The sequence below is a fragment of the Macroventuria anomochaeta genome (assembly GCF_010093625.1).
Source record: "Macroventuria anomochaeta strain CBS 525.71 unplaced genomic scaffold BU25scaffold_40, whole genome shotgun sequence".
NCBI classification, from domain to species: domain Eukaryota; kingdom Fungi; phylum Ascomycota; class Dothideomycetes; order Pleosporales; family Didymellaceae; genus Macroventuria; species Macroventuria anomochaeta.
Genome location: NW_022985401.1, coordinates 102121 through 126275, shown reverse-complemented (window position 1 = coordinate 126275; position 24155 = coordinate 102121). Strand labels below are relative to the sequence as shown.

The window sequence follows — 24155 nt, the reverse complement described above, 5'->3', positions numbered from 1 at the left end:
CCTGGTGGGCTGTCTCTTCCTGCGTTGGATGTCTTTTGGCGAGATGCGGCGTTCTTGTTGTGCGGCATTAAACGCTTGGGGTGCGGGAGGGTGCAATTCCTATTGACCTGGTTTGTACTGCATATCGCGTGGAGTTTTCGTTCCTGCTTGCGCGAGTGCTGGTACCATGTCTTACTCTATTGTTTATTCGATCGCTATGACAACCTCCTTCCTACTGCGACTTTTTCAATGTCCATCGTCAAATTTCAGCAATGAAGACAAACATGTACATCTGAAGTTGATGTGGGAATAACGAAGCTGCCAACAAAGACTTCGGTTTGTCGTTAATGAATGGCTACGCTGAGGTGCCTTGTCGAAGCCCAGATATCTTGATGCTTCGTTTCAGTGGCCATCGTCCGCAGTATATTGTTGTCAATCCTTTCCAGCATAACCATCACGAGCATTTTCCACCAATTTAACGATTGTAGTGCTTCTGTGCCTGTCTTGCATGCCCATGTGCTGCACATGGACAGCTTGGCTGAGATGCAGGTAGTACACGCAATCGACATGAACAAATTCGAGCAACAGCTGCAGAGAGTTACATCGTTCAAATCCTTCGACTTCTCGTTCGCCGACTTGTCCGGGCCTCCATCCTCACAAGTTGCAAACCGTCTCTCGCCTTGTTCTCAGGTACCATGTTCCCAGGTGCCAAAACCTTAGAACCATACGACCGTATTGACCGGCTCAAACCTCGCCGAAAAAAAAAATAGCTGAATCTTTACAGGTCCTGCACCAATCACACGCCTACACGAGTAAGCCAAGGCTAGCTACGGTAGCTCTACCGAGTACCGAGCAGAATCCCCATTGTGAGTAGGCGGTATGTTAGGGCTGCCAAGGAAGAGGTATTTTCTCCAGTTTTTCCGAGTAAGGTGTGGTAAAAAATTGCGACATCGGATTCGCAATTGTGACGAGAGAAGAAGGATCACCACGAAACCTGCAGTATCTCTTGAGAATCCGCTAGGGGTCTAACAACATCGAACTTTTCCTTGATGATTGGATTTTACATTTGAAACAGCGAATCCTTGCGCTCTGAGCAGTTCTGCGCCGAACAAAGAATCACCTTGGAAGTGTATTTTGACTCGCCATGCATATCGCCCCCCGAGCACGTGGCACCGGCTGCAGAAGGTGCATCCGAAGTGCGTTCGGCATCGTGACCCTGCGCGAGGCGCTAGCAGAAAACAAGCTAGCATGCTGCAGAGTGGAAACAAGGGCACAGTGCTTCCTTCAGTCTTTTGCACAACAGCATCAATGCAAGGAAGGTGGGTGGCGGTGAGGCCTGATCTCAAGCACAACATCTACACGTGCAGAGTTTCAAACAAGAGGTTTAGGGAGGTGCGGTGGAGGGGTGGAGGGGTGGAGGGGTGGGAACGGGAGAAAACCGACCAAGCCCCAGTATGAGTTGGAAAGAATGGTTGTGAGCGAATGAAGTGTAGCTGCGTGCAAGCTTTCAGGCACGCTTCTACATCGAAGCGTTCATCCTTACACGCCAACTCAAAAGCGGAACGCACAGCGGGACGGAAGCATCACCCACCCACTATCTCCTCGCTGCGCTTTTCCGCTGCATCGAAACAACGGAAACACTTTGTTGGCAGGCGCAGGTGCGTGTGGGTCAGCGCTTCCAATATTCGTCCCTGACCCACCGCTGCTGTGCCAACTCCTGCTTCGCTCGGGACTATCTCGATATGGCCGCGATACGAGCACGAATCCCTTGAGATTGCGCTTCGGAGAGTTGAAGCGACGCAGGGTCCTGGCATGGGCTTTTGCGGCTGCTTTTGCGGTGCTGGCTCGATATGGTGTTTTGATTGACTGTACAGAGATTGCGATCGTTGTGTCTCAACGCCTATCACTATTTCCTGGGCGCTCGAAACGGGTTCGATGAAAATCATTCGGTAAGGCGCCGAACGCGAAAGTTAACGTCGGCTGTTCGTGCATCGTGAGACTGAAACAATAGACGTTGGCGTTGGTGCGAGAAAATGGGAGGCGGTGAATGCGCAGTGAAATTACGTGTGGACAGTGCAATCGATTGAACTATGTAATGCGGACCTCTAAGTTGTCTACTGACACATTTCAAGGTTAGTAACTTCCTCCTGCCAAATGGAAGCGATTTCAGCATTCCAACAGCCTTACATAGTCAACGAGCGCTTGTCGCACTCGCTTTGCTATAGGCTTGACGCTAAACGTCTTCTTCCCAACTTTCCATAACCAGGTTCATCAATAATGACGCTCAAAACGTTCAAACTCCGGAACGCCAATGTCGCCATGATGTAAAGCAAACGCGGTAGCACTCAAAGTGCCGTGGTATAATTGTTTGAGCGGGTAGTGAAACAATGGCTCGGCAAAGCCAGATCCCGTAGGGATTGTCGAAATAGAAGTTACGTGTTGGTAAGTGGTAACACAGTAGCAGTTGTGCTGAATCGAAGTGAATAACGCCGACGGAACCCATGCCGTTATGCAACGCTCGTAAACGCAATCAGTTGGTGAGTCGGATGTATGCGGTGTTGTTAATGTGTGAGGCAGTAGATGATCATGATGCTCGTGTAGTGGGGATTGGTGAGGCGTGTCGCGTCGATGATGCGATGAGGTCCTGGTGGAATGCCGACATGGTATGCTCCGCGACCCCAGCCATCGTGGTAGGCGATTAACGCAGGGGCTGGGAACGCTGGTTGTTATTTGATGATTCGTCCTTTGCCCTTGATTTTGGTGGCTTTTCCAGCGCCAGACGATGTGAGCTTGCTGGTCTGCATGAGCTCGCCAATGTATCTACGGCATGTTAGATAGGACCCCAAGGTTCTCATAGGATGATACATACGATTGCAGGAACTTGTTGCCGCCTTCAAGCTTCTCGTGTTCTGACTTGACGACCTCTACACGGTCGACAATTTCCATGAGGCTTGCTTGGAGTTGCTTAGCTTGTCTGGGGAAAAGATGTTAGTCATCAAGTCAAGATTGGTGGTAGGCAGGGCGCTGCAATACAACAGGCGGTGTACAACACGAGCATGATAGTCGCTGAATGCTGCTGGTGTTGTTCTTGCGCTGCATGGAATTGCCGAACAGTGGTGGTGCCTCGGTGGTCACTTACTCTATCAAAGCCTGCCTGGCGTCCTGGCCCATCTTCTCAATCTCCTCGCTGCTTCGTCGAGGGCTCATAGTCCTGGCGTCTCCGTCGTCGTACTCTTCCTCCTTGAGCTCGACGTGGGGGCTGTCGCGCGGTATTATGATGGTGCCGCTGGACTTCCTGCTCCCCAGGCGCGGTCGCAGCGTGGGGTCGCCGGCCTTGGGCTGGTCCTGGTCGCTGACCGATCCGGTGCTGGAGGTGGTGCTCATGTCGTCTGGATACGACGACCGGCGGTCAACGTCGAAGACTGCGACAGTCGGGTAGGGAACAGAGGAAAACTGCTCCGACATCTCAGGAACAGTGCTGCGGTGCGGCTCTAGTAAGTTGAAGAGGTGTGCAAGATTCGGCAGGAACGGCGCCGTTAGATCAAGTGGACAGGCGCCAAGGTAGGAAAGTGGGTGATGTCGAGGGATGAGGGCTTGTTAGGAAGCCCCGCTGGGAGCGCTATGTCACTTGCAATATCAAGGGTCCTCTGCTGGCAGAAAATCGGATGTCGACCCCTGCTGCGGTGCTGTCGGAGCCTCGGGCGCTGGGTGGAATGTGGGTAGACTGGCTGAGGAATGCGATGACGTTGCGCTGCCGAGCCTGGCGTCCTCGTGGTGGCTGCAGGAGTGCTGGGTTAGGCCAGTGATGGGGGCACAGAGGGTGACAGGAGAAGCTTTGGCTGCATAAGGCGGTGGAAGGAGACGAGGTTCACGAGAAGACGCAGAAAAGAACAAATATTTGCGCGGTCAGGCTCTGCCTCACCAGTCGGTCATACACGAGCAACCACTCGCCGGCACTGCAACTCCAAGGTTTGAGCATGTCGATCGCCCTCAGCACCAAGCGCAGAAGCCCACCCAGAGGGGCTGAAGGACGACCAGCGGCAAACTAGTGTCGAGTCAACAGCGGCGCTGGCATCACAGCTGCCGCGGAATGGGACGTCTGACGACTGTTACAGCTGGGCGGCCTCTGCTGCGCCGAGTGCTGTTCCTGCCCGCAAGAGAGCAGCCGCTGAGCGCGTCCTGATCACCAGTGCTTGCAACCGCAATTGTGAAGGCTGAGCGGCGATGACGTCTAAGGGATTGCGCTGCTAGCCGCAAACAATGCAAGATGGCCGCACTCACCCAACCTTGCCCTGGTCTCCACAGCGGCGCCGCAACCACATCTGTTGCACCAGGCGACGACTTGACATCATGCCGTTCTTGCCGGGCAGCAGCTCACCTGCATATCGTTGCCGTTGGTGTACAGAAGCCCGGGACGGCCTCGCGCTGTGGCGCCAATCAGCATTCTTTCGAGACGAATTCCGTTAGATGACGATGCTCGGCGGGCAGGGGCGTTCTTGAACGCTCTCTTTCCTCCTTGGGACGACGTTCACCACCAAGCATTCACCAGAGCACCAACTCCTCTGCTACGCGAGAACTCTCCGTAGATAGGGCAACATCCCACACTGCCGGCGCTGGGAATATTATATTCCCAGAACACTATCCTCGCTACCACACGAGAAATTTTATTTTGCATCGTCCGTTGACTGCCAAAAATATGGGTCACAGTGTCCACGCGCCCCTCACCTCAGCCGTATTGTCGTCGTTGGCCGTGAGCGCAGATCATCGCCGCCGAGTTTCTCTCTTTCGTCGAAATTTGTATAAGATCGTCACATGAGTTGGACCCTGCGGCACTCCTTGTAACTCAACTCACCACTCCTGGGTCAATCGTTACAGAAGACATCTTTGTTACTCCTCTATCCGGTGAATGCGGCAACGTTTCTGTATTCACCAGCCTCTCTCACTCGCTGTTTCGACATGTTCTAACGGCCTCCACCACCGTCTTCGTACGATCCAACAGCCAATGACGAAACCTCGTGTTTGATCACCGTGTAACCTGAGAACGCCTACAACCGTCCATCGTCCCGTCCATTCACAAGCCCTTGTCGCCGAGCCAAGACCTGCAAACTCGTAGAGTGAGCAGACTATGCCACTGGAAGGAATGTCTCCCGATTCCCCTGCCTATGGAAGATATGTCGCAATTCACCGCCGCACACCTCTCTTTTTCTTTTCTCTGAGCAACGGTGATCATCACGTTAGTGACGTTACACGCCGGAAAGTTTGTCTTCCATGTCTTACTTGACGACGGCCTGACACCGGAACCTTGATGCGGAACTTGAGATCATCCCGTCTTCGATAATTCCTTGCACAGGTAAGGCCGTGCATTAAGGTCCGAGCGAGGTCACCGCCTTTCTGCTCAATGGCGATCTTACGAAAGATGGGGTTTTGCACGAGGATGGGCATAGCAGCCTTGCCGTCTTGGGTTTCATTTGAACTAATGTTAGGGAAAGACCTGGGTTCACGTTTCACGCATATCTCAAACCGGCCCGAAATGGACATCCGGTAGGCAGCTGACCATGTATTTGGGACGAATATCGACGACATGCATCATTCGTGGACAACCTTCTCCGCACTTGTGAGCCGGACGGTAAGCGCGAGAGAGCTGCGACATGCATATGGACGTGCGTCCAAGGCAATTCCCGCCAACTGGATGCTTGCTGCGGATTACAACTTTACCGCCCTGGACAGTGGAACATCTTTCGTATGGAACAACTCCGAAATATCGTCGGGCGGTAGACGAATACTCGGGAATGTGACCGATTGCTGGATGGTCGGGGGAACCTTCACAGACAGAAGAACAACTCTTTACGACGTTGTAGCCTGCTACCTCCACAATCGCATCGTCTGTATGTCTGCAAAATGCTCGAACCTTTTTTACTTGTGGACCGAGCTGCAACAGTGTTTCGCTGAAGTCGACTGCGTTTCGACAAGATGTACATATTGGGTGATAGGTGAAATGCTGATCGCTGCGTATACAAGTAGCTGCCGTATGATCAGACATTGCATCTACCAAAGCGGTCACATCTGCCACGTGCAGTCTCAATAAGGCAATCTGTTCGACATGAGAACCGCCAACTCATCTCTCTTCATCCCACTCCAAGGTCCTTCTTATGGTGTGCCACTGCGATAGAACTAGCATGAAACTACAACGAACGCATGTTCTGCGCATGCTCATAACGGCCTGATGGAAGCAATGCCATCGAGTCAAACAATACACGATAATCACCCCATTCCCACCTTACACTGCCCCAAAAGGGTCACTGCGGTCCTATTTGAAATATACAAATCCACGCATCCAATACTTTCCCCACAACGTAGAAGCACTCCTCACGGGCCTTCAGCTTCCACGTACCCTGCAATGACGTCCACCTTACGCGTCTCTCCACACCTTCCTACCCTTTGCACACAGCGAACGTGGTGTTTCGGCGCTTCTCGTTATCTTCACCGGGCGTACCTGACGAGGGTACCTGATACCGGGCGGTATCCGCAGCCCAGCTAACCTAGGAAGGTCATGACATCGGGCCGAACACGACTAGGGCTGAGCCTGCAACATTTCACAAAGAAGTATTTTGCGAGTCAAGTAGCCTACCATTATCCACGCATTGTACGGCCGGATAAGATGTGTCCGAATTTGGGTGACAGGGGCGGCAAGTGCCATGTGTAGGTGTAATGTGTGAGTGAAGCGAAGTCGGCAGCCCACATAGGTATTACCGTATGTCTTGGTATAAAGAGATCGTGGGGATGGAGAAAGCGAAGTGAGGCCGACAAGGGGATGAGGAGGGGAGGTGATGTCAGTCAAGAAAGCGACAAGAAGTGAAGAGTCACAGAAGGCGGGACATAAGGCATTGGTGGAGATGAGGATGACAAGAGGAGAGAACGGCCTTGTGTTCAATCACTATTCCAAGATTCTTAACATCTTGATACCTCTACTCTATAATCTTCCATTACACCTGCACATCGTCCAAGTGGCCCCCAATCACATTTAATCAGCTTGCAAGCATACCAATGGTATCGACCTACTACTTCTTAACCGGCCTTCCATCCGTCACATCCCCATACTTGGGATTCTCATACTTCCCAAAGCACGCATAATCGTAATCCGCCAACTTAATCTGCTCCTTCTGCTCCTTCAAGAAAGTCTCCATCTCGCACCACCCATCATCTCTATCGCCACAAGCCTTCAAGCTCCTACCCAGAGGGATCGTGCGTTGATTGAGAATGAAGTGCACGTAGCTGGTCGGCTCGCCATCGAGGTAGATGTCTTTGGAGTGTCGGTCAGGGTTAACGGGCGCGGGTGCTTTGATGACTTCGATGTCGAGTCGGCCGGCGAAGGGCTCGATATAGCTCAGTATGAACTCGCGGTCCTTCTTGATCGCGTCGGTGGGAAGGTGTTCGGCGAACTGGGTCAGACCGAAGGCGACGAGGATGCTGATGATGTTTGCGTCGTGGCTGAAGTCGAGGTTCAAGTTCTGATCGACGGGGAAGGTGGATGTGTTGTTGTCAAGGGTGATATTGATCTGAGCACTCTGGTTGACGATGGCGTGGTGTTGCATGCGTGCAAGCACTTCCTGGACGTAGCCGACGCCGATAGCTCGACCGACTGGTGAGGCGAAGGCGGTTCCTGCCGTGAAGGCAATGTCTAGTGCGTACTCATAGCCCTCCCACTCTTCGTATGTGAATAGACTGCACCAGTGGGAGAACCCGAGACCAACGGTCTCGTAGGCGCAGAGTGCTTGCGCATTGTAGGTGTCGGCAATGGTCCAGTCGAGGTCACCAGTGATATTGTCTGTGAAGCGCTTGTGTGCATCAACAAGATACACGTTGACCCAATCCATGAGTGCGTCTCGAGCCATGATCCAGCTGGAATGGTTGCACTGCTTGTATCCAGCGAGAGTGTTGTTGTAGCCCGGATATTCAATCGCCAGCTCCAAAGTCGCATTCTGTGCCCAACCCAGTCCAAAGAAGCCCGCCATGAAGTACTCCGCAGACTCGTACATACGGCGCTGCGTGGTACTTCTGACTATGATCTTGCTGCCATTGTTGGGGTAGAGATGACCATACTGGTAGTAGTGCAGAGTGCCGGAGTTGAAGAGCTCCTGCTTGCCCATGGGGACCAGGATCTCGCCGCCAAGTTGCCATCTCCAGTAGTTGAGGAAATCCAATGCGCCATGACCTGTGAACTTTCCAGCGGCGGCTGTGAGTTTCCTTCCAAGTGTAATCTCAGCTGCATCACCGCTGAACTCAGGGTACCGACTACCGTGGCGGTGTACCATGTTCAACCAGGTAACATTGGATCCGGGTGGGATTGCATACTCGTCGACACCAAAGCCGCGCGGGTTAGGGAAGTAAGGACTGATGTTGGCCAGACTTTGGAAGATGTTTCGCCCCTCTGCATTGGCAATAGGTACCTGGGTCTCCAGAGGCGCGTTCGGGATATAAGAGACTCCAATGAAGGGAGCGATGTTGGTCTGAGCAAGGTATGGTGCATCGCCAGTTTGTGTAGGGCCTTTGTGCATTGTCAGATTTCGCTCAACGTAATGCTTTATAAGGACTTACCTGCGAAGTGACCATCGTCTGTGATGAAGTAGTCAGGGAGACCAGATGATTTGGTTGTTGATGTGGCTGGTGTGGCTCAGCTATCGTTCAGATGATGGACAATCATAGTACTCACGCTTCACAACAGCATGTTCACCAAGCATAGGCTTTTGCGGATTAAAAGGGCCCCTTTCGACATGGGTTAGTAAACTCTAGAATGAGACATCGTGACACGGATGTCTTAGACAGGGCTCGTACCTGAAGTTGAGAAGCTGCAGGGACAGCTCAAGTAGTCCGTGCATGACTGTGTTTTCGAGTTCCAAAGCCTGCGCAAGTACGGAAATGACAGTGTCGAGAGGTATCTCACACGCCTCTCACTATGTAGATGTTGTTCCACTTGAACAGCGGACTCTAACGCAGCTCTGCGACGCTATGTAGCTTTTCGACGCGTACAAGGTTTTGGTTACGCTAGCGCTAAATACGGCAGTGACGACATCGCAAAAATATGAGGCTGGAAGCGTCTGAGCAGAACAACGAAATTACTCACGCAGGAAATGGATGCACGAAAAATTGTTGTGATGAATCTGCTTGTCACGCATGACGGAATTGTATCCTTGTCAAGCCCAAACAATGAATACTCAAGTCCACCATACAAACGATGACTTTCACTACCTACAAGAACCGGCCTTTGTTTCTGTGCAAGGCAAAGTAATGGCAGCCTTTCTAATTGAGCAGTAGATTGCAAGTGCGAGAATGTGTGATATCAAAACCCGGCAGGGAGGGTCATGGCGAATGTAAGAAGAGGACGTTCGAATAAATCTTCGTTTAATTGTTGATAATCGATCCGAATGATGCCGGCGGCACGTACATAGGTAAGGTACACGAAATCAATGAGAGCGCAACCGTTATAGTAAACATCTCCTCGCTCAGCCTTCTGCCTCGATCTCGTAAGCATTGGACTTGTGCTTAGGCTCGAACTTGAAGTTCGGATGGGCGGGACCAAGGAACATCTCGCTGAGCTTGATCCAGTCCTTGTAGTTCTCACTGGCCATCAGTGTCTCCAAGTCATCCCTGCCCTTAAACCTCGGTGGTCGATCCTGAATGTTTGGCGGTAGGTGCTCCAACAAGCCCACAGGGACGTATCGATGAGCAAAACTGAGCCATTCGAGCAAGAAACGACGTGTCGTACCAATGCCCATCTCATCGGAACCCCAGGTTTGCAGACCGTACTTGGCGAATTTCTCGATGTAGGTCAGGCGTTCGGTGGCGGACTTGTCGAGGTACTGGCCCTTCTCAATCTCCTCGAAGATCCAAGGCTTGATCAGGGCCCCGCGGCCGATCAAGACAGAGTCGACACCGGAGTTGTTAATGTTGTTGTAGTAGTCTTCGTGGGAGTAGCAGTCGCCGTTGCCAACAAAGTACACATGGCCACCGTTGGCAAGATCACGAGGATCAGCTTCTGCAGTTGTGTCTGTTCGTGCATCTTTCTCGCTTTTAAGTCGCTTGATGAGCGATGCACATTCAGCAATGTACGACCAATCTGCGCTTCTGGAGTAGCGCTGCTGCTTACTCCTGCCATGAAGTGTGATGGCCGCAATACCAGAGGTGCCTTTGCCGGACTGGACGGCCTCATAGCCACCGAGGACAAGACGTCTGATCAGCTTTGTGGCAGTGGGGTTGTTATCCTTCGTGCCCATGCGGATCTTGACGGTAATGGGTGTCTCCTTTGACACGTATGTCATACCGCGCAGGATGCTCTCAAGCTTGGAGTCTTGATCGAGCAAAGCAGAACCGGCGCCCTTCTCGCAGACAAGGTTGATGGGACATCCGCAGTTCAAGTCGATAGCTCGGAGCTTAGGGCAATGGTCGGTCAAGACTTCTACAGTCTTCGCGGCTAGCCATGGTTTGTTTGCCGCAATCTGAGCGCCGAACTTCATGTCACTGGCGTTGTCGTAGCCTTGGACGACTGTGTTCTTCTGAAGGAACTTTGGTGGGCTGATTTCGGACTCATGTGCCTTCATGAGCGCCCACTCGCCTCTTTCGCCTTGAATCAAAGGCATACCCATAGCCATCTCACTCCATGTTATCTGGCACCCAAGATCCACGCAGAGCCTGCGGTATGGCATATTCCCTTGAGTAGTGAGAGGTGCCAAACTTGGTGTTTCCGGTCCATAGTATAACCTCCGCTTCTCAGATGGTCGGAAGGGTGCTTCGATAAATTCTGCTCTCCGGGCTTCTTTCTCTTCTTTCAATGCTTTGTTGTCGCCTGCTGCCGAATCGAACATAGCACGCTCGTTGTCTTTGTTCGAATCAATCCACTTCATGTACTGGTCCGAGCGCGGAGTTTCGATCTTTCGTTTTGCAAGGCCAATCTTGACGTCTTTGGACACAACGTTCGTAACATCGACCTCGTCCTCAAGGTTCACCATTGTTGACGTACGTTCAGAATCTTCGATCAGAACCAGCTCCTTCCTTCCGTCTTCAGCGTCACGCTCTTTGGAGTGGCTGCCAACAAATCGACACTTCCAACCGAGATGGCAGTATCCCTTGACCTCGTGAATCGGGCACTTGCCGTTGAAAGTGGTAAGATCCTCACGGCGGCCTTCCTTTAGGTACCTGCGGAGATCGTGTTCAAACCTGCACTTATCGCCAAAGCTGCATTCTTTTGGAGAGAATTCGTTGCTGAGCATCCGCGTTCCGCAGAGTGGAAGTTTATCGCGAGAGCTGCCGAATGTCCGGCTGGTGTTCTGTCCACCTTTTTGCTTCTTGTTGTTTTTCTTGTCTTTCTTCCCCTTACCTCCACCGTCGCGCGCATCACCCTTGTGATAGCGGTCGTCTGCGGCTTCAGCTGCATCATCATCAACGATTGCGTCCTTTGTCTCAACCTTGGCATCAGTGCGGTGAATGAGGTATCTATCAAAGTTAGCAACCAGTGATAGGATTCCCAGCAACGCGACTGACTCTGCTTTGATGGGCGCAACACCCTTCTGACGCTTCGCAGCACCTTCGGCAGCTTCCCTATTGGGGCTGTTACTTCTCGCTCGTTTCTTCACTTCGCTGTCGCCACTGTGTGCGCCATTGGAGTCCAATGGAATGGTCGCATCAGGCAATGGCTGACCAGACAAGCTCTCGACCTTTTCACCATCCATCGCAGCTGAGGTTAGTGAAATATTGCTGCACGCTGACCTCACAAACGAGGTTGGTGATCGTACTCTTGATTCTGGCTAAGATAATTTGATAAAAGTGAATTTGGACCTTGCTAGAAGCAGTCTAGACTCATAAGCCACTGTGGCACCTAGGGCCGCGCCTGCGCCCGCCGCCCGGACCCATCGTCGCTGCTACGTCACATTCACAAGCTAGGCACACACAGGATACAATCTTGCGTCGCGTTCCTGTTCCTCCTTCTTCCCCTCGACCCACAACATCACCAACTATAAACAAGCATCGATCTCCCTCAGGGAAGTCATCGAACGCCTTTTACCTACCTTCTGTACTATACCGTTGCACAAAACCCGGACAATACATAAACAACCTCAGCCCCTGCGATAACAGAGCTACGTTGCAAATATGACTCTCTACTACAGTCTTGTAAGTTGCTGCGTCCTACAGAGACGCTCAAAAAGCAGCAGGTGCTGTGGAGGCACGCTTCAATGGTGAACCCCCATGGTGCTGCGCTCGCGTGTCCTCTCCACTACCCCTCGCTGGAAACACAATGTGGCCCACGTGCTTACTTCTGCTCTTCTTCCAGGTCTTCCTCCTTTTGGTGACGGAGATGCTCATCTTCTGCGCTCTCATCGTCCCGCTGCCGTTCACCTGGCGCCGCAAGCTCTTCACGTTCATCTCTGAGAGCCCTATAGTTGCCAAGCTCCAATATGGCATGAAGGTATGTTCATTCCATCATACACCGCAGGGAACGTTTCTAATCCAACTCCAGATCACGTTCATCTTCATCCTTATCCTCTTCGTAGACAGCGTCAACCGTGTCTACCGCGTCCAGGTCGAGCTCTCCAGTTTCGGCGGAAACCCCCAGCAGGGAGGGCAAGTCATCATACAGTGCACACCATCAGCATCAAGCTAACAAGTTCTCCAGACAAGCCAGCCTTGGTGGTATTGAGCGCATGGAAGTACAGGCCCGCAAGTTCTACTCCCAGCGCAACATGTACCTTTGCGGTTTCACCCTGTTCCTCTCCCTCATCCTCAACCGCACCTACGTTATGATCCTCGATGTCCTCCGTCTCGAGGAGGAGCTCAAGACCTACAGGGGCGAGACTGGCACTAAGAAGGGTTCTTCTCTCAAGGATGTCCAGGGCGGTGCCGGTGAGGTTGGCAAGCTCAAGAACGAGCTCGCCGCCAAGGACCGCGACATGGAGAACCTGAAGAAGCAGGTTGAGAACATGCAGAAGGAGTACAACCGCATGGGCGACCAGGTTTCTGGCAAGCAGTAGATGGCCGGTGGATTACTGAGCAGCTATGTCAAATACCGTCGCAGGCATTGCTGACGCGGCTCATTCCGCGCGGCTTCGGCCTCCGGTGTCTTTGCTCTCAGAACACCTTGGAAAAATGTCTGTACGCAGACCAGGATTTGGGGAAACTTATGCGTGGAGCATGAGCAGAGCGTGTTGGCACACGCTTGTGATTGTATCATTTTGCTTTTATCGTGCTGTAGTACGATACATTTCGAGCATTGAGCTAGCGTTTAAAGCAAAATCACATTCTTGACATTCGCGGTCTGAAAGCTTATTCTGTTCGTGACATGCTTGTCTACGATCATCCCGCTGTCACATGTGTTGTCTTGCCTAGGTTCATCTTCTTAGCTCCAGCGCAGCTCTCTAAGCACACATTGACACCAACGTGAGGATTTGGAAGCTTCGGAAGCTCAGGAACTCCAATCCCTTCACATATCGAGCTGAGCTGCACCTGAGCATTGCTTTAATAATGTCGAACAACGATACTGCTGCACGGTTCCTGAGCTACCCCACGCCAAAGGCCCACGAAGCTCCCTACACATCCCCACCGCCAGCCAAGAACCCAGTTATTAAAGGCACACCTCTGAACTACCTTGGAAGCCTGTAAGTCTTGTTTATGTTCGTGTGAGACATCGACTGACAGGCACAGTGTTGCCGCCATACCTGGACTACCTTACCTGCTATGGAGCAACGCAGGCTTCAGCTCCCTCCGCAACTGCAAGGAACTTGATGGCATAGACCCTCGATACGACCCGACAGTGATTCCAGTATCAGCGTCTGGCGATGGAGCGCCTAGCTTACTCGATAACGTGAACGAGCTGCGAGTCACGCCCGCAGACGCAAATAATCGCTTCTACACGGTTGCCGACTTCCATAATGCCTACAGAAACGGCACGCACACACCGACCGATGTCATAGAGACTCTGCTGCCGCTCATAAGAAGAGATGTCAAGCAGCGCTCGCGTCATTCTACTTCATTCATGCCTAGCCAGGTTGAGCTTGTTCGGCAGGCGGCAGAGGCTTCGACTAGAAGGTGGAAGGCTGGAAAGCCGTTGAGCATATTGGACGGTGTTCCGTTCGCCGTTAAGGACGATCTTGAGGTCAAGGGCTATAAGAGATACATTGGTACCAGCCATGACTATACCAACGGTAGAGAGCATGAGGTAGAGACGAGCTGGTGTGTGAAGAAGGTCGAAGAGCAAGGAGCTGTCCTTGTTGGAAAGCTGAACATGCACGAGCTGGGTATGGACACCACCAATAATAACCCTATATGGGGCACACCGCTGAACCCTTACCATGAGCGATACTATACTGGAGGGTCATCTGGGGGTGCGGCATCTGCTGTTGCAGCTGGTCTTGTCCCTTTCGCTATAGGTTCAGATGGTGGAGGTTCAGTCCGAATCCCGTCGAACTACTGCGGTCTCTATGGTCTCAAGACCTCTCACAACCGCGTGTCGACGGCTCCAATGCCAAATGCTGGAAAGTCAGTCACGGTGCGAGGTCCTCTGGCAAGCAGCATGGCAGACCTTGAGGTCTCCTACCGTGTCTTCGCGCAGCCAGATCCTTCCAACTACCCATCTTCTGAGTTCAGCCCACCTCGAGCACTGACAGGGTCTCGCAACAAAGTCCTCGGGATCTACAAGCCGTGGTTCGACCGCGCCGATCCTCCAGTCCAGGAAGCGTGTCACTCAGCCCTGCAATACCTCCAGTCCGAGCTCGGCTACCATATAATCGACATCACTATCCCACTCCTGCCCCAAGGCCAACTAGCCCATGCCATGACCATCCTCGCAGAAGGCGCAGCCGGCCACAAGACATCGATCTACGAGCTCACGCCCGCCAACAGGATCCTTATGAGCGTGGCTCGCCAGACGCCCGCCACCGACTTTCTGCTCGCTCAACGCGTCCGCAATATCATCATGGAGCACCTTGCCTACCTCTTCAAGAAATACCCAGGCCTTATCATCGTCACGCCTACGACTCCCAACGCAGGCTGGCCTATCGAAGAAGCTGACCTGGCTCACGGTATGACGAATGCGAATATGCAGCTCAAGAACATGGAGTATGTGTGGCTGGCGAACTTCACAGGCATTCCTTGCATCCAGTTCCCAGTTGGGTATCTGGATGGTGTTAAGGGTAAAGGGAAGGGAAAGGTGCCTATTGGGCTGAGTGGACAGGGTGAGTGGGGTAGTGAGGATGCGTTGATTGAGTTTGGGTTTGATGGTGAGAAGTGGCTGCATGAGGGATATGTGGGTGGGAAGTTGAGGCCTGAGGTTTGGGTTGATGTGTTGAAGACTGCGTAGGCATGCAATAGTCGGAGAATCCGAATAATTTTGCATGTGAAACCAAATGCTTACTTATTTCGTTGACTGCATCATACCTGCCTTTATGTACACGCTCAAAGGAATGGAAAGAAGCTAGAAACGAAAGTCCAAATCAAGTATGGAATCATGCAAACAGTATACGGAGGTCATGACGCGTGGGTGTGGATACTGCAGATGCAGGCTTGCGGATCGAAAGGTGTTTAGCAGCTGAAGGATTGTGGAGTATTTGTCTTGTTCGATATGGTGTTTATTCAATAACTGTTCGAGACCGTTCGGTCAGCCCGACGCATTCTACAGTATATATATAACATTGGAACGGAGACAAAAAGATCGCACTGAGTGCTTACTTCTGCTCGCCCTGGCCGGAAGCCTCGCCCTCCTTGATGACATCGTCGCTGTTGTGTTGTCAGTACCATTCCAAGCCAAAATGCTGCTCAGAGCGAGATGCGTGTACTGACATGTGCTTGTCAAGGTCTTCGATGTGCTGTCTCTGTTGCTTGAGCTTCTCCTTGATGGCCAGGAGCCTGCGTGAGCGTTAGCTGTGCCCTGTGCTTGCCAATTGAGTCCTCCATTGCGTATGGGGTGTAGGAAAGTTCGTTGGCGATGAAGGTTCATTCGTACTTGGCCTTCTCTTCCTGGCGGATGTAGAGCTCCTCGGCGGCGGTCTCACGCTTGGTGAAGGCGTCACTATAGATTTATTAGCTTCCATACCCTTCAGTGTGCCCAATTGATGGTCGTATAGTGGACTGACCCTCCAGCAGAGCCGGTCGCCCTGGAAGCGGCGGAGCCGGTAGCACCCTCGGCCATACGCAGAGCGGAGGCAGAGAAGTAGCGGGGAGCAGCGACGGCGCGCGCGCTCTTGATGATGGATGTGCGGAACATTTTGAGTGTAGTTTTGGGGTAAATTGGAGGATGTGAAGTTGTTTGGTTGCCTATGATGGAAGGTGGAGTGATGGCACGGTCAGTTTGGCAGCTCTGCTTGGCCCGAGCTGTCAACCAACCTATCCTATCGTCGTCATCGCAGATCGAGCTGAGCTGCACGTGATATCAGGTCTGAACTGCAGCCCACCAGGCTAGTGCGATCGAATCTGAGAGTGAGATTCAATATGGCGTGCTATCGAGCTCGATTCTATCGAATTCAAATTTATGTTGATGCAAAGGTTTACTGTTCGCAGATGTCTACGAGTCTTGATGCAGAGTAACTGGACCTTTGTAGGCCTCTCAAGTAGCGAATCAACAGGTGTACGTAGTGAACTAAAGGCTCGATCTGCTCTCACGATATGAATTTTGTGATTGTCCTGAAGGCGATGATATCGGAAAGGTACTGTAGTGGACAGTGGTACTACTTCTTGCAAGGGTATGTGGAAGGTGCAGCCACTCCTATATACTATGCTATGCAACTGCTCTATGCAACCCCTTACTGCAAGGGCTTCTCATCCAATCTGAGACGATGGCAAAGATAAGCTCAAAAGCAGCAATGCGGTGCCCAACAACTGTTGCACATCGTTCGGAGCTTGTGGCGGTCATCGTCGAAGGTAATGCGGGGCAGAGGTACGAGACCACGATGTGCAAAACAGCAAATAAGATGGCCACGCACAGTTTCATCTAGTTCTAGGAACAACTGAATACTTTGGGCTTTGCAGAGCTGACAGGCATTGGCACCTGTCAGGTTCTGGGCTGGGTGAAACCGAGTAAAGCAGGCATGATCGTCACACGGGGTTAGCGTCGTTGGGCGGTTCTTTCCACCCCCTCAGCCCCGATCAGTGATAAACACTCCAGTCACTCGAAGCATCCACCACGAATCAACACCACCGTCTCACCCACCGCCACCTTCTCCCCACACACTTTACCACTCGAACTTCACCGTCCTTCGTAAGTACCTGCCCGCCTTCCGTCGTCTCCTCCAGCGCCCACTATCGGAGAAGCGAGCTGCGCCCTGGACGATCCCAACAACAGCCAGCCAGCCAGCCAGCCAGCCAGCGCCATCAGAACAGTGTCCGCCTCGAGTATCATCGCTTCGAACGTCGTCGTCGCAGTCGTTGCCAGCATTGCAATGTGAACAGCATTCGTGGTGGCAGCGGATTGCACCGCACAAGCCACCCCTCCTTTCGCCCTCCACCGCCATGTCTGAGCCCGACGTCAGCGCACGCAATTGACGCCGCGACATGCGTTGTGCCGGAATCTCGCTCACAGTCAGCACACTCGGCATTCTTTGGACGATTTCGATATTTGAAGCCAGCAAACTCGCACTGCAGCGCACACTGAGGGGCTAAACGGCTGGCTGGGCATCTGCGACCGTCTTTTGCTGCGAAACTTGCGCGCTGCGCATCCGCTCAATTCTGCTAACCACCGAAACCTGCAGATCTTCACTTCACAATGGGTTACGAGGATTCCGTCTACCTGGCCAAGCTGGCCGAGCAGGCCGAGCGCTATGAGGGTAAGCTCATCCCAGAGATGCTGCGAATATGCAGGCTAATCGACATATTCAGAGATGGTCGAGAACATGAAGGCTGTTGCCAGCGCTGACCAAGAGTTGAGCGTTGAGGAGCGCAACCTTCTGTCCGTCGCCTACAAGAACGTCATTGGTGCCCGCCGTGCCTCATGGAGAATCGTCACCTCGATCGAGCAGAAGGAGGAGTCCAAGGGCAACGAGACCCAGGTCGCCCTCATCAAGGACTACCGCCAGAAGATCGAGGCCGAGCTTGCCAAGATCTGCGAGGACATCCTTGAGTGCCTTGACGGCCACCTCATCCCCTCTGCCGAGAGTGGCGAGTCTAAGGTCTTCTACCACAAGATGTATGGATTCTGTGTGCCTGCTTCGTTTCCTCGCTAATCACATTCGCACTATAGGAAGGGTGACTACCACCGCTACCTCGCCGAGTTCGCCGTTGGTGACAAGCGCAAGACCTCCGCCGACAAGTCACTTGAGGCTTACAAGGCCGCTACCGAGGTCGCTGCCCAGAACCTTGCTCCCACTCACCCCATCCGCCTTGGTCTTGCCCTGAACTTCTCCGTTTTCTACTACGAGATCCTCAACTCGCCCGACCAGGCTTGCCAGCTGGCCAAGCAGGCTTTCGATGACGCCATTGCTGGTAAGTAGAAGCTTTGAATGATGTTTGTACGGCACTAACATGCGGCAGAGCTCGACACCCTGTCTGAGGAGAGCTACAAGGACTCTACTTTGATCATGCAGCTCCTGAGGGACAACTTGGTGAGTCGAACAAAGCGCCTTTTGGCTGTGTGCATCGCTAATTGATTGCAGACCCTCTGGACCTCCTCTGAGGCCGAGCCTACCGCCGATGCGCCCGCTGCTGAGCCTGCTTCTGAGGCACCTAAGGCCGAGGCCAGCGCCGAGGCACCTGCCGAGACCAAGGCATAGATTATGGCCAAACCAACATGAAGTAAAAAGCCGAATTCGTGGTGCATTTTGGTATGGGCAACGATGTCTGGTTCATCGTCGCTAATGGCATGGAAGGTGTCATATGGCACTAGGAGCTTTTGCTCTTCGTTAGATCCCCAAATCTTCATCATGTCATCACATCTTACACCTCATCGGTCTCCGCTCCTCCTTACAAGTTTGTACAGCCCTTTGGTACATTGTATGGGGCTTTTCCCTTGACTGTTATGTCTGATGAGTTTATGGCTTGATTTCCTCTGCGCAGGTGGCGGCGTGTCTTAGTGCACGAAAGCTAGATGTCCAGTTTCCTACAATCCTTCGGTTGTTACCAAAAAAGATCTCTAATAATATGTAGACTTCACAAGGGCTTCTTCACTCCTCTCTCGTGCTACGGTTCAGTATCTCTCGCTTTGCTACCCAACGGGACCTTTCAAGAGGAAAGTTGCGACCTTTCATGTGTCTTATCGCCCCATCGGAGACGTGACTGCACCCCAATGTTCGCAGGCTTTACGCTGGAGTGAAAGCTACGAGGCGTTAGTTCGTCTCTTCAGGCGCTGAGGTCACCCTACTTCTACAATGTTTACAACAGCTCCACGAACTCCACCACACTTTATTCGCAACGGCTCAGCTCCATCGATCCGTCACGTCCGCGCAATGACTTTGCAGGGTAGGGTGCGGATTCGATCAGCCTGCGAGCTACGTGCGGATACCAATATAGACATGCAACATCCACCAAATTTGATCGAGGGCGAGGCGGAGAAGGGAGATAGGAGCAGTATGTTTACGGCTGCCATGAGCTCTTGTCAAAGCTAACAAGATCACAGAGCATCCGAAAGACCCAACAGTCACTGACCGCGAGAGTGCTGCAAAGCCCACCGTCAATACCATCTCAACTGGAAGTGAATCAGGCGCCATTTTGCCCACTGGTGTGTTTAATGGCCTTCCCGGTGGTCCTGCCGGTGATCCTGCCGGTACAGAACGATCCGTGGGAGCAGTGGAGGGTGGAGACCAACTGCTAGTCTAAGGAAGAGCTGCGGCATCTGTGGCAGAGTGTAAGGAGTGAAACATGCGTACAATTGGCCGACCATTCAAAACTTCCGCGTGCAACCTAGATCATGGGCGTTGTAGACAGGTCACTTCTCAAATCCGTCAGACACCGGTACCGCGCACGACGAGCACCCTAATGACTTAGTACTTCGCGCATCCATTTGTTCCTAGTAACACATGTATTCCTCACAAGCGCCCTCCCACGATCTAAAACATCCTCCCCTCATGAACCCCCCTACGCGGTCCAAAGCCTCCTGACGGCCTCAGTAACACCAACATCGTTCGTCTCAAACGAGTACAGCGCAACGCCCAACAGGACTGTTCCTGCGCGGAGCGCCCACATAGCCGCGTTGCGGACAAAGGGCACGCGCTTCTTGGGAAAGTAGTCGATGACGCAGGACTCGAAGCCGATGTGCGAGTGGACGACGAGCAGGGCGCAGAGGATCGAATCGGTGACCGGGTTTAGCGAGCCGGCGGCGAAGGGCGCGATTGTGAGGGGGATCAGGCCGGCGGAGACAATTCTGGAGAAATGTCAGCTTGGACTTTGTGGTTTGGTGTTCTTGTCGTTCAGTGGCTTCTGGGTTGCCATATAGCCGGAAAACAACTCCGGCTATGACTTCAACCCCAGGTTTGCTGTTGTGTTGCTCCGTTGCGGCAGAATTGCCATCTCTTGTGTCCCATGTAGATTGAGGAAATATCACCTACCTCTCAAAGCTCCAGTGGTAGGATCCGCTGTATTAGCGTTAGCTGGCGATTCCATTCTTCCTTTCCATTTCCGTCTTACTGGGTGTAATCTGGATTCGGGACAGGTACGGGCTCGTTGGCAGTTCCAATGATCTTCTGGGGAAGCGGGGGGAGAATCTGGTTCCTCTGGGTTGCGTGGAAAGCGGCGACTCGTGTGGACTTCTGGAAGGCGGGCTTGAACTGGCCCATGGCGGTGCTGGGGCGCACGAAGGCGGACATCATGCGCTGGGAGGCGGTGGGCGCCTGACGGAAGACGGTGGGACGCATGAGGGATGCCATTGCTGTCGTTGTGTCGTGCAATGAAGAAGAAGCCGTCGCGGTCTTGATGTGCCGGGCAATGTCGTAGGTGATACCGAGGAGAATACAACCAATCAGAGCAGCTTAATTGGCTTGCTGCTGACAGGCGCGAAGGTCGTCGAAGCATCACGTGATTTTTCTCTTCCGCCGCTGAACTTCAATCTTGACGATTTGAAGCTTTGGATCATCATCCAACCAACCCCCTACGTCCGCCATCCCCTCCCACAGCGAGCCGACGCAATGGCTTCCAGGCAGCTCGCACTGAACTTCCAGCGGAGTTTGCGCTCTCGCGCCGCCATCAACAGTGTCAAGTCCGCAAAGGCGTCACCCTTGACAAGAGGCCTTGCGACACCCGTCTCTTACGGCTCCAAGACCGAGAGCACCACCCTCAGCAACGGCTTCACGGTATGGACGGCGCTCTAGGAGATACCAGGATTGCAATTGACCCTTCCGCGCAGATCGCTACCGAGCACTCCCCATGGGCCCAGACATCGACCGTTGGTGTGTGGATCGATGCCGGTTCCCGCGCAGAGACCGACAAGACGAACGGAACCGCGCACTTCCTCGAGCACCTTGCTTTCAAGGTACGGAGATACTGTCGGCGCTGGATGGAGGGGGATGCTAATTGTTGGGATAGGGCACCGAGAAGCGCACCCAGCAGCAGCTGGAGCTCGAGATTGAGAACATGGGCGGTCACCTGAACGCCTACACTTCTGTATGTGCTGAAAACTTTTGGGCCAAATTTGGGACGGATACTGATGGATCTGCAGCGCGAGAATACCGTCTACTACGCCAAGGCCTTCAACAACGACGTCCCCGCCGCTGTCGACATCCTCTCCGATATCCTCCAGAACTCCAAGCTCGAGAACTCCGCGATCGAGCGCGAGCGCGACGTCATCCTCCGCGAGCAGGAGGAGGTCGACAAGCAGCTTGAGGAGGTCGTCTTTGACCACCTGCACGCCACCGCCTTCCAGGGCCAGCCTCTCGGACGCACCATCCTCGGACCCAAGGAGAACATCGAGAGCATCCAGCGCTCCGACCTCGAGACCTACATCAAGACCAACTACACCGCTGACCGCATGGTCCTCGTTGGTGCTGGCGGTATCCCCCACCAGCAGCTCGTCGAGCTTGCCGAGAAGCACTTCGCCAACCTGCCCGCCGAGCCTCAGGACTACTCCAACAAGGTCGTCGCTCAAGAGCAGAAGCAGAAGCCCGAGTTCATCGGCTCTGAGGTCAGGCTCCGTGACGACACCATGGGCAGCGCCAACATCGCCATCGCCGTCGAGGGTGTCAGCTGGAGCGACCCCGACTACTTCACTGCCCTCGTCACCCAGGCCATTGTCGGCAACTGGGACCGCTCCATGGGCAACTCCGCATACCTCGGCAGCAAGCTCAGCGCTTTCGTCTCGCAGAACAACCTCGCCAACAGCTTCATGTCTTTCTCCACATCGTACTCGGACACTGGGTAAGCTTAGATGCCAGCATGTCTACGCACTTGCAATTGCTAACAGTTTTCAGTCTGTGGGGTATCTACCTAACCTCCAACAACGTCACCCAGCTCGATGATCTTGTCCACTTCACCCTCCGCGAGTGGTCTCGTCTGTCGATGAACGTTTCCTCCGCCGAAGTCGAGCGCGCCAAGTCCCAGCTCAAGGCTTCCCTCCTTCTCGCCCTTGACGGCACAACCGCCGTCGCCGAGGACATTGGTCGTCAGATCATCACCACTGGCCGCAGGTTATCGCCTGAGGAGGTCGAGCGCGTCGTTGGCCGCATCACTGAGAAGGACGTCATGGCTTTCGCCCAGAAGAAGCTCTGGGACCGTGACATTGCTGTCTCTGCTGTTGGTCAGATCGAGGGTCTCCTCGACTACAACCGTATCCGTGGCGACATGAGCAGGATGCTGTCGTAAGCTGGAGATGTGCATAGACATGGAGAAGAGGAGAGAAAGTTGGTTGAGCGTTAGGCGGCAACTGTATTTTGTGTACACTTAGCTGAATCTGATAAAGAAAGATTTCCTATTTCATCTTTGTTCGATTGCGAGGAACGTGTATATATTGGAGATGCGAATAGATGATGGGAATTTTGTGCCTGCCAAACCATTGCTTTTACACATTTTGGCCGCTTGCAACTTGCTGCCAAAAGTCAGCATCCATCTTGAGATAAGAGCCACGCCTACATCATACGACTGAGAAGGCAAACGACGTCTACAGTGAGTCGTAGTGTCAGGTCAAAAATAAAATACACGTGATTCCGCGTTCCCCGCTTACTCCATACAGGCTCCGTCATGTGGTAGATCGTTTGCTTGTGTCGCGTTACTCACCGGAACAAAAGGCGAAGGACTCAGCCTCATGAACAACTCATCAGCTCCTTGTGCACGCACTTCAAGCTTTTCAGCTAGCCCCTGACCGCTTGGAAGGTCTCAGCCTGTGTAAACAGCCGTTTATTGGTTGATGATGCAATATTCTTAGCTCAGCCTACCGTTGTTGCCCTATCGATCCCATGTCGCGTACGGCTTCATTCTCAACACTCCAACGGCGCATCGTCACAAGGCTAGACACAATGCCTTCTGGATAGAGGAACGCCCTGTCTACCAGGCATCCATTCACGATCTCTGTACTCAAAACCTTCGCTCCTTGGTTCGGAGCCTTGCGCACCAAGCCTTTGCCATCTGGTGATCGTAACCACTTCCAGGGTTCTTTCCTTACCCTTCACGCTCCCTCCCTAGACGGCGCCGCAGCCTAGACTTGCAAACGCGCTAAAAGTCACCCTCCCCGCACGTTTCATCATTCTCATATCTCCATTCACCCCGGCTTTAATACGTCTGCGCGACCACTATCCTTGCTGCGTCACCAGACCCGCCGACAAACGCGCAAACCTCCCGTCCTTTGGGCAATCCTCAACTACTGACCAAACTTACCCCACCACGACTCGAGCTGAGAGCTCTCCAGCCGCAACCATGGCGGCCAACTGGGTTTCGACTCAGCAGCTGCAGGAGAACATCAATCTCATTGAAGACCTTCTTCAGCAAAACGGACCTGGTTACCCTGACCGGCCATTCTACGAGCAAATGCTCAACGAGCAGTACGAAGAGCTGAGCAATGTCCAGCTTGGACAGGCTGCCACAACAACGCGATTGCTCGACAGCTATGTAAACCTCAGTCCTGCTCGTCCTGCCCAGCCAGCGTCGCCTACATCCTCGTCAGGCGCTTCACGAAAGCGAAGCATCGGGCATAATGCTACCTACCCTGACTCGAAGCGGCCGAGTGTGAACCTCAACCCTATTACGCCTAACACGCCCAACTCGGTCAACTCTGATCCACCAGGTTA

The 24155-nt window shown here is 53.1% G+C and overlaps 11 protein-coding genes across 11 annotated transcripts; 4 read left to right on the top strand and 7 right to left on the bottom strand.

The window, feature by feature from the left end:
* Positions 1-2593: 2593 nt before the first annotated feature.
* On the bottom strand, positions 2594-3841 carry BU25DRAFT_199642 (uncharacterized protein). The gene is made up of 3 exons (XM_033701087.1): positions 3119-3841; positions 2849-2953; positions 2594-2799 (listed from the first exon to the last, which is right to left on the bottom strand). Exons 1-3 carry the CDS (start codon positions 3442-3444, stop codon positions 2706-2708), a joined length of 525 nt encoding a protein of 174 aa, XP_033557172.1. The 5' UTR covers positions 3445-3841; the 3' UTR covers positions 2594-2705.
* A 1510-nt stretch (positions 3842-5351) lies between these two features.
* Positions 5352-6110, bottom strand: BU25DRAFT_199621 (uncharacterized protein). The gene has a single exon (XM_033701086.1). It carries the CDS (start codon positions 6017-6019, stop codon positions 5495-5497), a length of 525 nt encoding a protein of 174 aa, XP_033557171.1. The 5' UTR covers positions 6020-6110; the 3' UTR covers positions 5352-5494.
* An 827-nt stretch (positions 6111-6937) lies between these two features.
* On the bottom strand, positions 6938-8975 carry BU25DRAFT_414741 (3-phytase A precursor). The gene is made up of 4 exons (XM_033707372.1): positions 8812-8975; positions 8690-8742; positions 8575-8640; positions 6938-8524 (listed from the first exon to the last, which is right to left on the bottom strand). The coding sequence occupies exons 1-4, from the start codon at positions 8853-8855 to the stop codon at positions 7038-7040; spliced, it is 1650 nt and encodes a 549-aa protein (XP_033557170.1). The 5' UTR covers positions 8856-8975; the 3' UTR covers positions 6938-7037.
* A 420-nt stretch (positions 8976-9395) lies between these two features.
* On the bottom strand, positions 9396-11742 carry BU25DRAFT_494634 (tRNA-dihydrouridine(47) synthase [NAD(P)(+)]). Its single transcript, XM_033711791.1, has 2 exons — positions 11515-11742; positions 9396-11466 (listed from the first exon to the last, which is right to left on the bottom strand). Exons 1-2 carry the CDS (start codon positions 11700-11702, stop codon positions 9480-9482), a joined length of 2175 nt encoding a protein of 724 aa, XP_033557169.1. The 5' UTR covers positions 11703-11742; the 3' UTR covers positions 9396-9479.
* Positions 11743-12120: 378 nt separating this feature from the next.
* Positions 12121-12998, top strand: BU25DRAFT_434468 (endoplasmic reticulum protein-like protein; the record flags this gene model as incomplete). The annotated part of the gene is made up of 4 exons (XM_033708862.1): positions 12121-12141; positions 12302-12436; positions 12488-12591; positions 12644-12998. The coding sequence occupies 4 exons, from the start codon at positions 12121-12123 to the stop codon at positions 12996-12998; spliced, it is 615 nt and encodes a 204-aa protein (XP_033557168.1).
* A 490-nt stretch (positions 12999-13488) lies between these two features.
* On the top strand, positions 13489-15322 carry BU25DRAFT_351123 (amidase signature enzyme; the record flags this gene model as incomplete). The annotated part of the gene is made up of 2 exons (XM_033703343.1): positions 13489-13622; positions 13669-15322. The coding sequence occupies 2 exons, from the start codon at positions 13489-13491 to the stop codon at positions 15320-15322; spliced, it is 1788 nt and encodes a 595-aa protein (XP_033557167.1).
* A 364-nt stretch (positions 15323-15686) lies between these two features.
* BU25DRAFT_401512 (uncharacterized protein) lies at positions 15687-16225 on the bottom strand (the record flags this gene model as incomplete). The annotated part of the gene is made up of 4 exons (XM_033705015.1): positions 15687-15738; positions 15802-15867; positions 15965-16030; positions 16095-16225. 4 exons carry the CDS (start codon positions 16223-16225, stop codon positions 15687-15689), a joined length of 315 nt encoding a protein of 104 aa, XP_033557166.1.
* Positions 16226-16668: 443 nt separating this feature from the next.
* Positions 16669-17012, bottom strand: BU25DRAFT_414738 (uncharacterized protein). The gene has a single exon (XM_033707371.1). It carries the CDS (start codon positions 16946-16948, stop codon positions 16736-16738), a length of 213 nt encoding a protein of 70 aa, XP_033557165.1. The 5' UTR covers positions 16949-17012; the 3' UTR covers positions 16669-16735.
* Positions 17013-17609: 597 nt separating this feature from the next.
* Positions 17610-19019, top strand: BU25DRAFT_199271 (putative 14-3-3 family protein ArtA). Its single transcript, XM_033701085.1, has 5 exons — positions 17610-17780; positions 17833-18139; positions 18194-18435; positions 18484-18554; positions 18606-19019. Exons 1-5 carry the CDS (start codon positions 17720-17722, stop codon positions 18720-18722), a joined length of 798 nt encoding a protein of 265 aa, XP_033557164.1. The 5' UTR covers positions 17610-17719; the 3' UTR covers positions 18723-19019.
* An 897-nt stretch (positions 19020-19916) lies between these two features.
* BU25DRAFT_414735 (mitochondrial succinate dehydrogenase cytochrome b560 subunit D) lies at positions 19917-20850 on the bottom strand. Its single transcript, XM_033707370.1, has 3 exons — positions 20572-20850; positions 20493-20519; positions 19917-20308 (listed from the first exon to the last, which is right to left on the bottom strand). Exons 1-3 carry the CDS (start codon positions 20808-20810, stop codon positions 20023-20025), a joined length of 552 nt encoding a protein of 183 aa, XP_033557163.1. The 5' UTR covers positions 20811-20850; the 3' UTR covers positions 19917-20022.
* Positions 20851-21023: 173 nt separating this feature from the next.
* Positions 21024-22905, top strand: BU25DRAFT_414734 (uncharacterized protein). Its single transcript, XM_033707369.1, has 5 exons — positions 21024-21233; positions 21287-21412; positions 21466-21543; positions 21599-22293; positions 22347-22905. The coding sequence occupies exons 1-5, from the start codon at positions 21069-21071 to the stop codon at positions 22735-22737; spliced, it is 1455 nt and encodes a 484-aa protein (XP_033557162.1). The 5' UTR covers positions 21024-21068; the 3' UTR covers positions 22738-22905.
* The last annotated feature ends 1250 nt before the right edge of the window (positions 22906-24155 follow it).

What these genes read in the sequence shown, in the direction of transcription:
- BU25DRAFT_199621 (XM_033701086.1), bottom strand. Translation starts at nt 6,019, where the DNA reads ATGTCTGATCATACGGCAGCTACTTGTATACGCAGCGATCAGCATTTC.
- BU25DRAFT_494634 (XM_033711791.1), bottom strand. Translation starts at nt 11,702, where the DNA reads ATGGATGGTGAAAAGGTCGAGAGCTTGTCTGGTCAGCCATTGCCTGAT. An exon ending in GTTGCGCCCATCAAAGCAGA is followed by an intron (nt 11,467 to 11,514) that starts GTCAGTCGCGTT and finishes TAACTTTGATAG; the next exon opens with ATACCTCATTCACCGCACTG.
- BU25DRAFT_414738 (XM_033707371.1), bottom strand. Translation starts at nt 16,948, where the DNA reads ATGAAACTGTGCGTGGCCATCTTATTTGCTGTTTTGCACATCGTGGTC.
- BU25DRAFT_199271 (XM_033701085.1), top strand. Translation starts at nt 17,720, where the DNA reads ATGGGTTACGAGGATTCCGTCTACCTGGCCAAGCTGGCCGAGCAGGCC. An exon ending in AAGGTCTTCTACCACAAGAT is followed by an intron (nt 18,140 to 18,193) that starts GTATGGATTCTG and finishes TTCGCACTATAG; the next exon opens with GAAGGGTGACTACCACCGCT. An exon ending in AGCTCCTGAGGGACAACTTG is followed by an intron (nt 18,555 to 18,605) that starts GTGAGTCGAACA and finishes AATTGATTGCAG; the next exon opens with ACCCTCTGGACCTCCTCTGA.
- BU25DRAFT_414735 (XM_033707370.1), bottom strand. Translation starts at nt 20,810, where the DNA reads ATGGCATCCCTCATGCGTCCCACCGTCTTCCGTCAGGCGCCCACCGCC. An exon ending in CCGAATCCAGATTACACCCA is followed by an intron (nt 20,520 to 20,571) that starts GTAAGACGGAAA and finishes ACGCTAATACAG; the next exon opens with CGGATCCTACCACTGGAGCT. An exon ending in TACCACTGGAGCTTTGAGAG is followed by an intron (nt 20,309 to 20,492) that starts GTAGGTGATATT and finishes ACATTTCTCCAG; the next exon opens with AATTGTCTCCGCCGGCCTGA.
- BU25DRAFT_199642 (XM_033701087.1), bottom strand. Translation starts at nt 3,444, where the DNA reads ATGTCGGAGCAGTTTTCCTCTGTTCCCTACCCGACTGTCGCAGTCTTC. An exon ending in GCCAGGCAGGCTTTGATAGA is followed by an intron (nt 2,954 to 3,118) that starts GTAAGTGACCAC and finishes TCTTTTCCCCAG; the next exon opens with ACAAGCTAAGCAACTCCAAG. An exon ending in GGCAACAAGTTCCTGCAATC is followed by an intron (nt 2,800 to 2,848) that starts GTATGTATCATC and finishes AACATGCCGTAG; the next exon opens with ATACATTGGCGAGCTCATGC.
- BU25DRAFT_414741 (XM_033707372.1), bottom strand. Translation starts at nt 8,855, where the DNA reads ATGCACGGACTACTTGAGCTGTCCCTGCAGCTTCTCAACTTCAG. An exon ending in CTGCAGCTTCTCAACTTCAG is followed by an intron (nt 8,743 to 8,811) that starts GTACGAGCCCTG and finishes CCATGTCGAAAG; the next exon opens with GGGCCCTTTTAATCCGCAAA. An exon ending in AGACGATGGTCACTTCGCAG is followed by an intron (nt 8,525 to 8,574) that starts GTAAGTCCTTAT and finishes CAATGCACAAAG; the next exon opens with GCCCTACACAAACTGGCGAT.
- BU25DRAFT_414734 (XM_033707369.1), top strand. Translation starts at nt 21,069, where the DNA reads ATGGCTTCCAGGCAGCTCGCACTGAACTTCCAGCGGAGTTTGCGCTCT. An exon ending in CCCTCAGCAACGGCTTCACG is followed by an intron (nt 21,234 to 21,286) that starts GTATGGACGGCG and finishes CCTTCCGCGCAG; the next exon opens with ATCGCTACCGAGCACTCCCC. An exon ending in TCGAGCACCTTGCTTTCAAG is followed by an intron (nt 21,413 to 21,465) that starts GTACGGAGATAC and finishes TTGTTGGGATAG; the next exon opens with GGCACCGAGAAGCGCACCCA.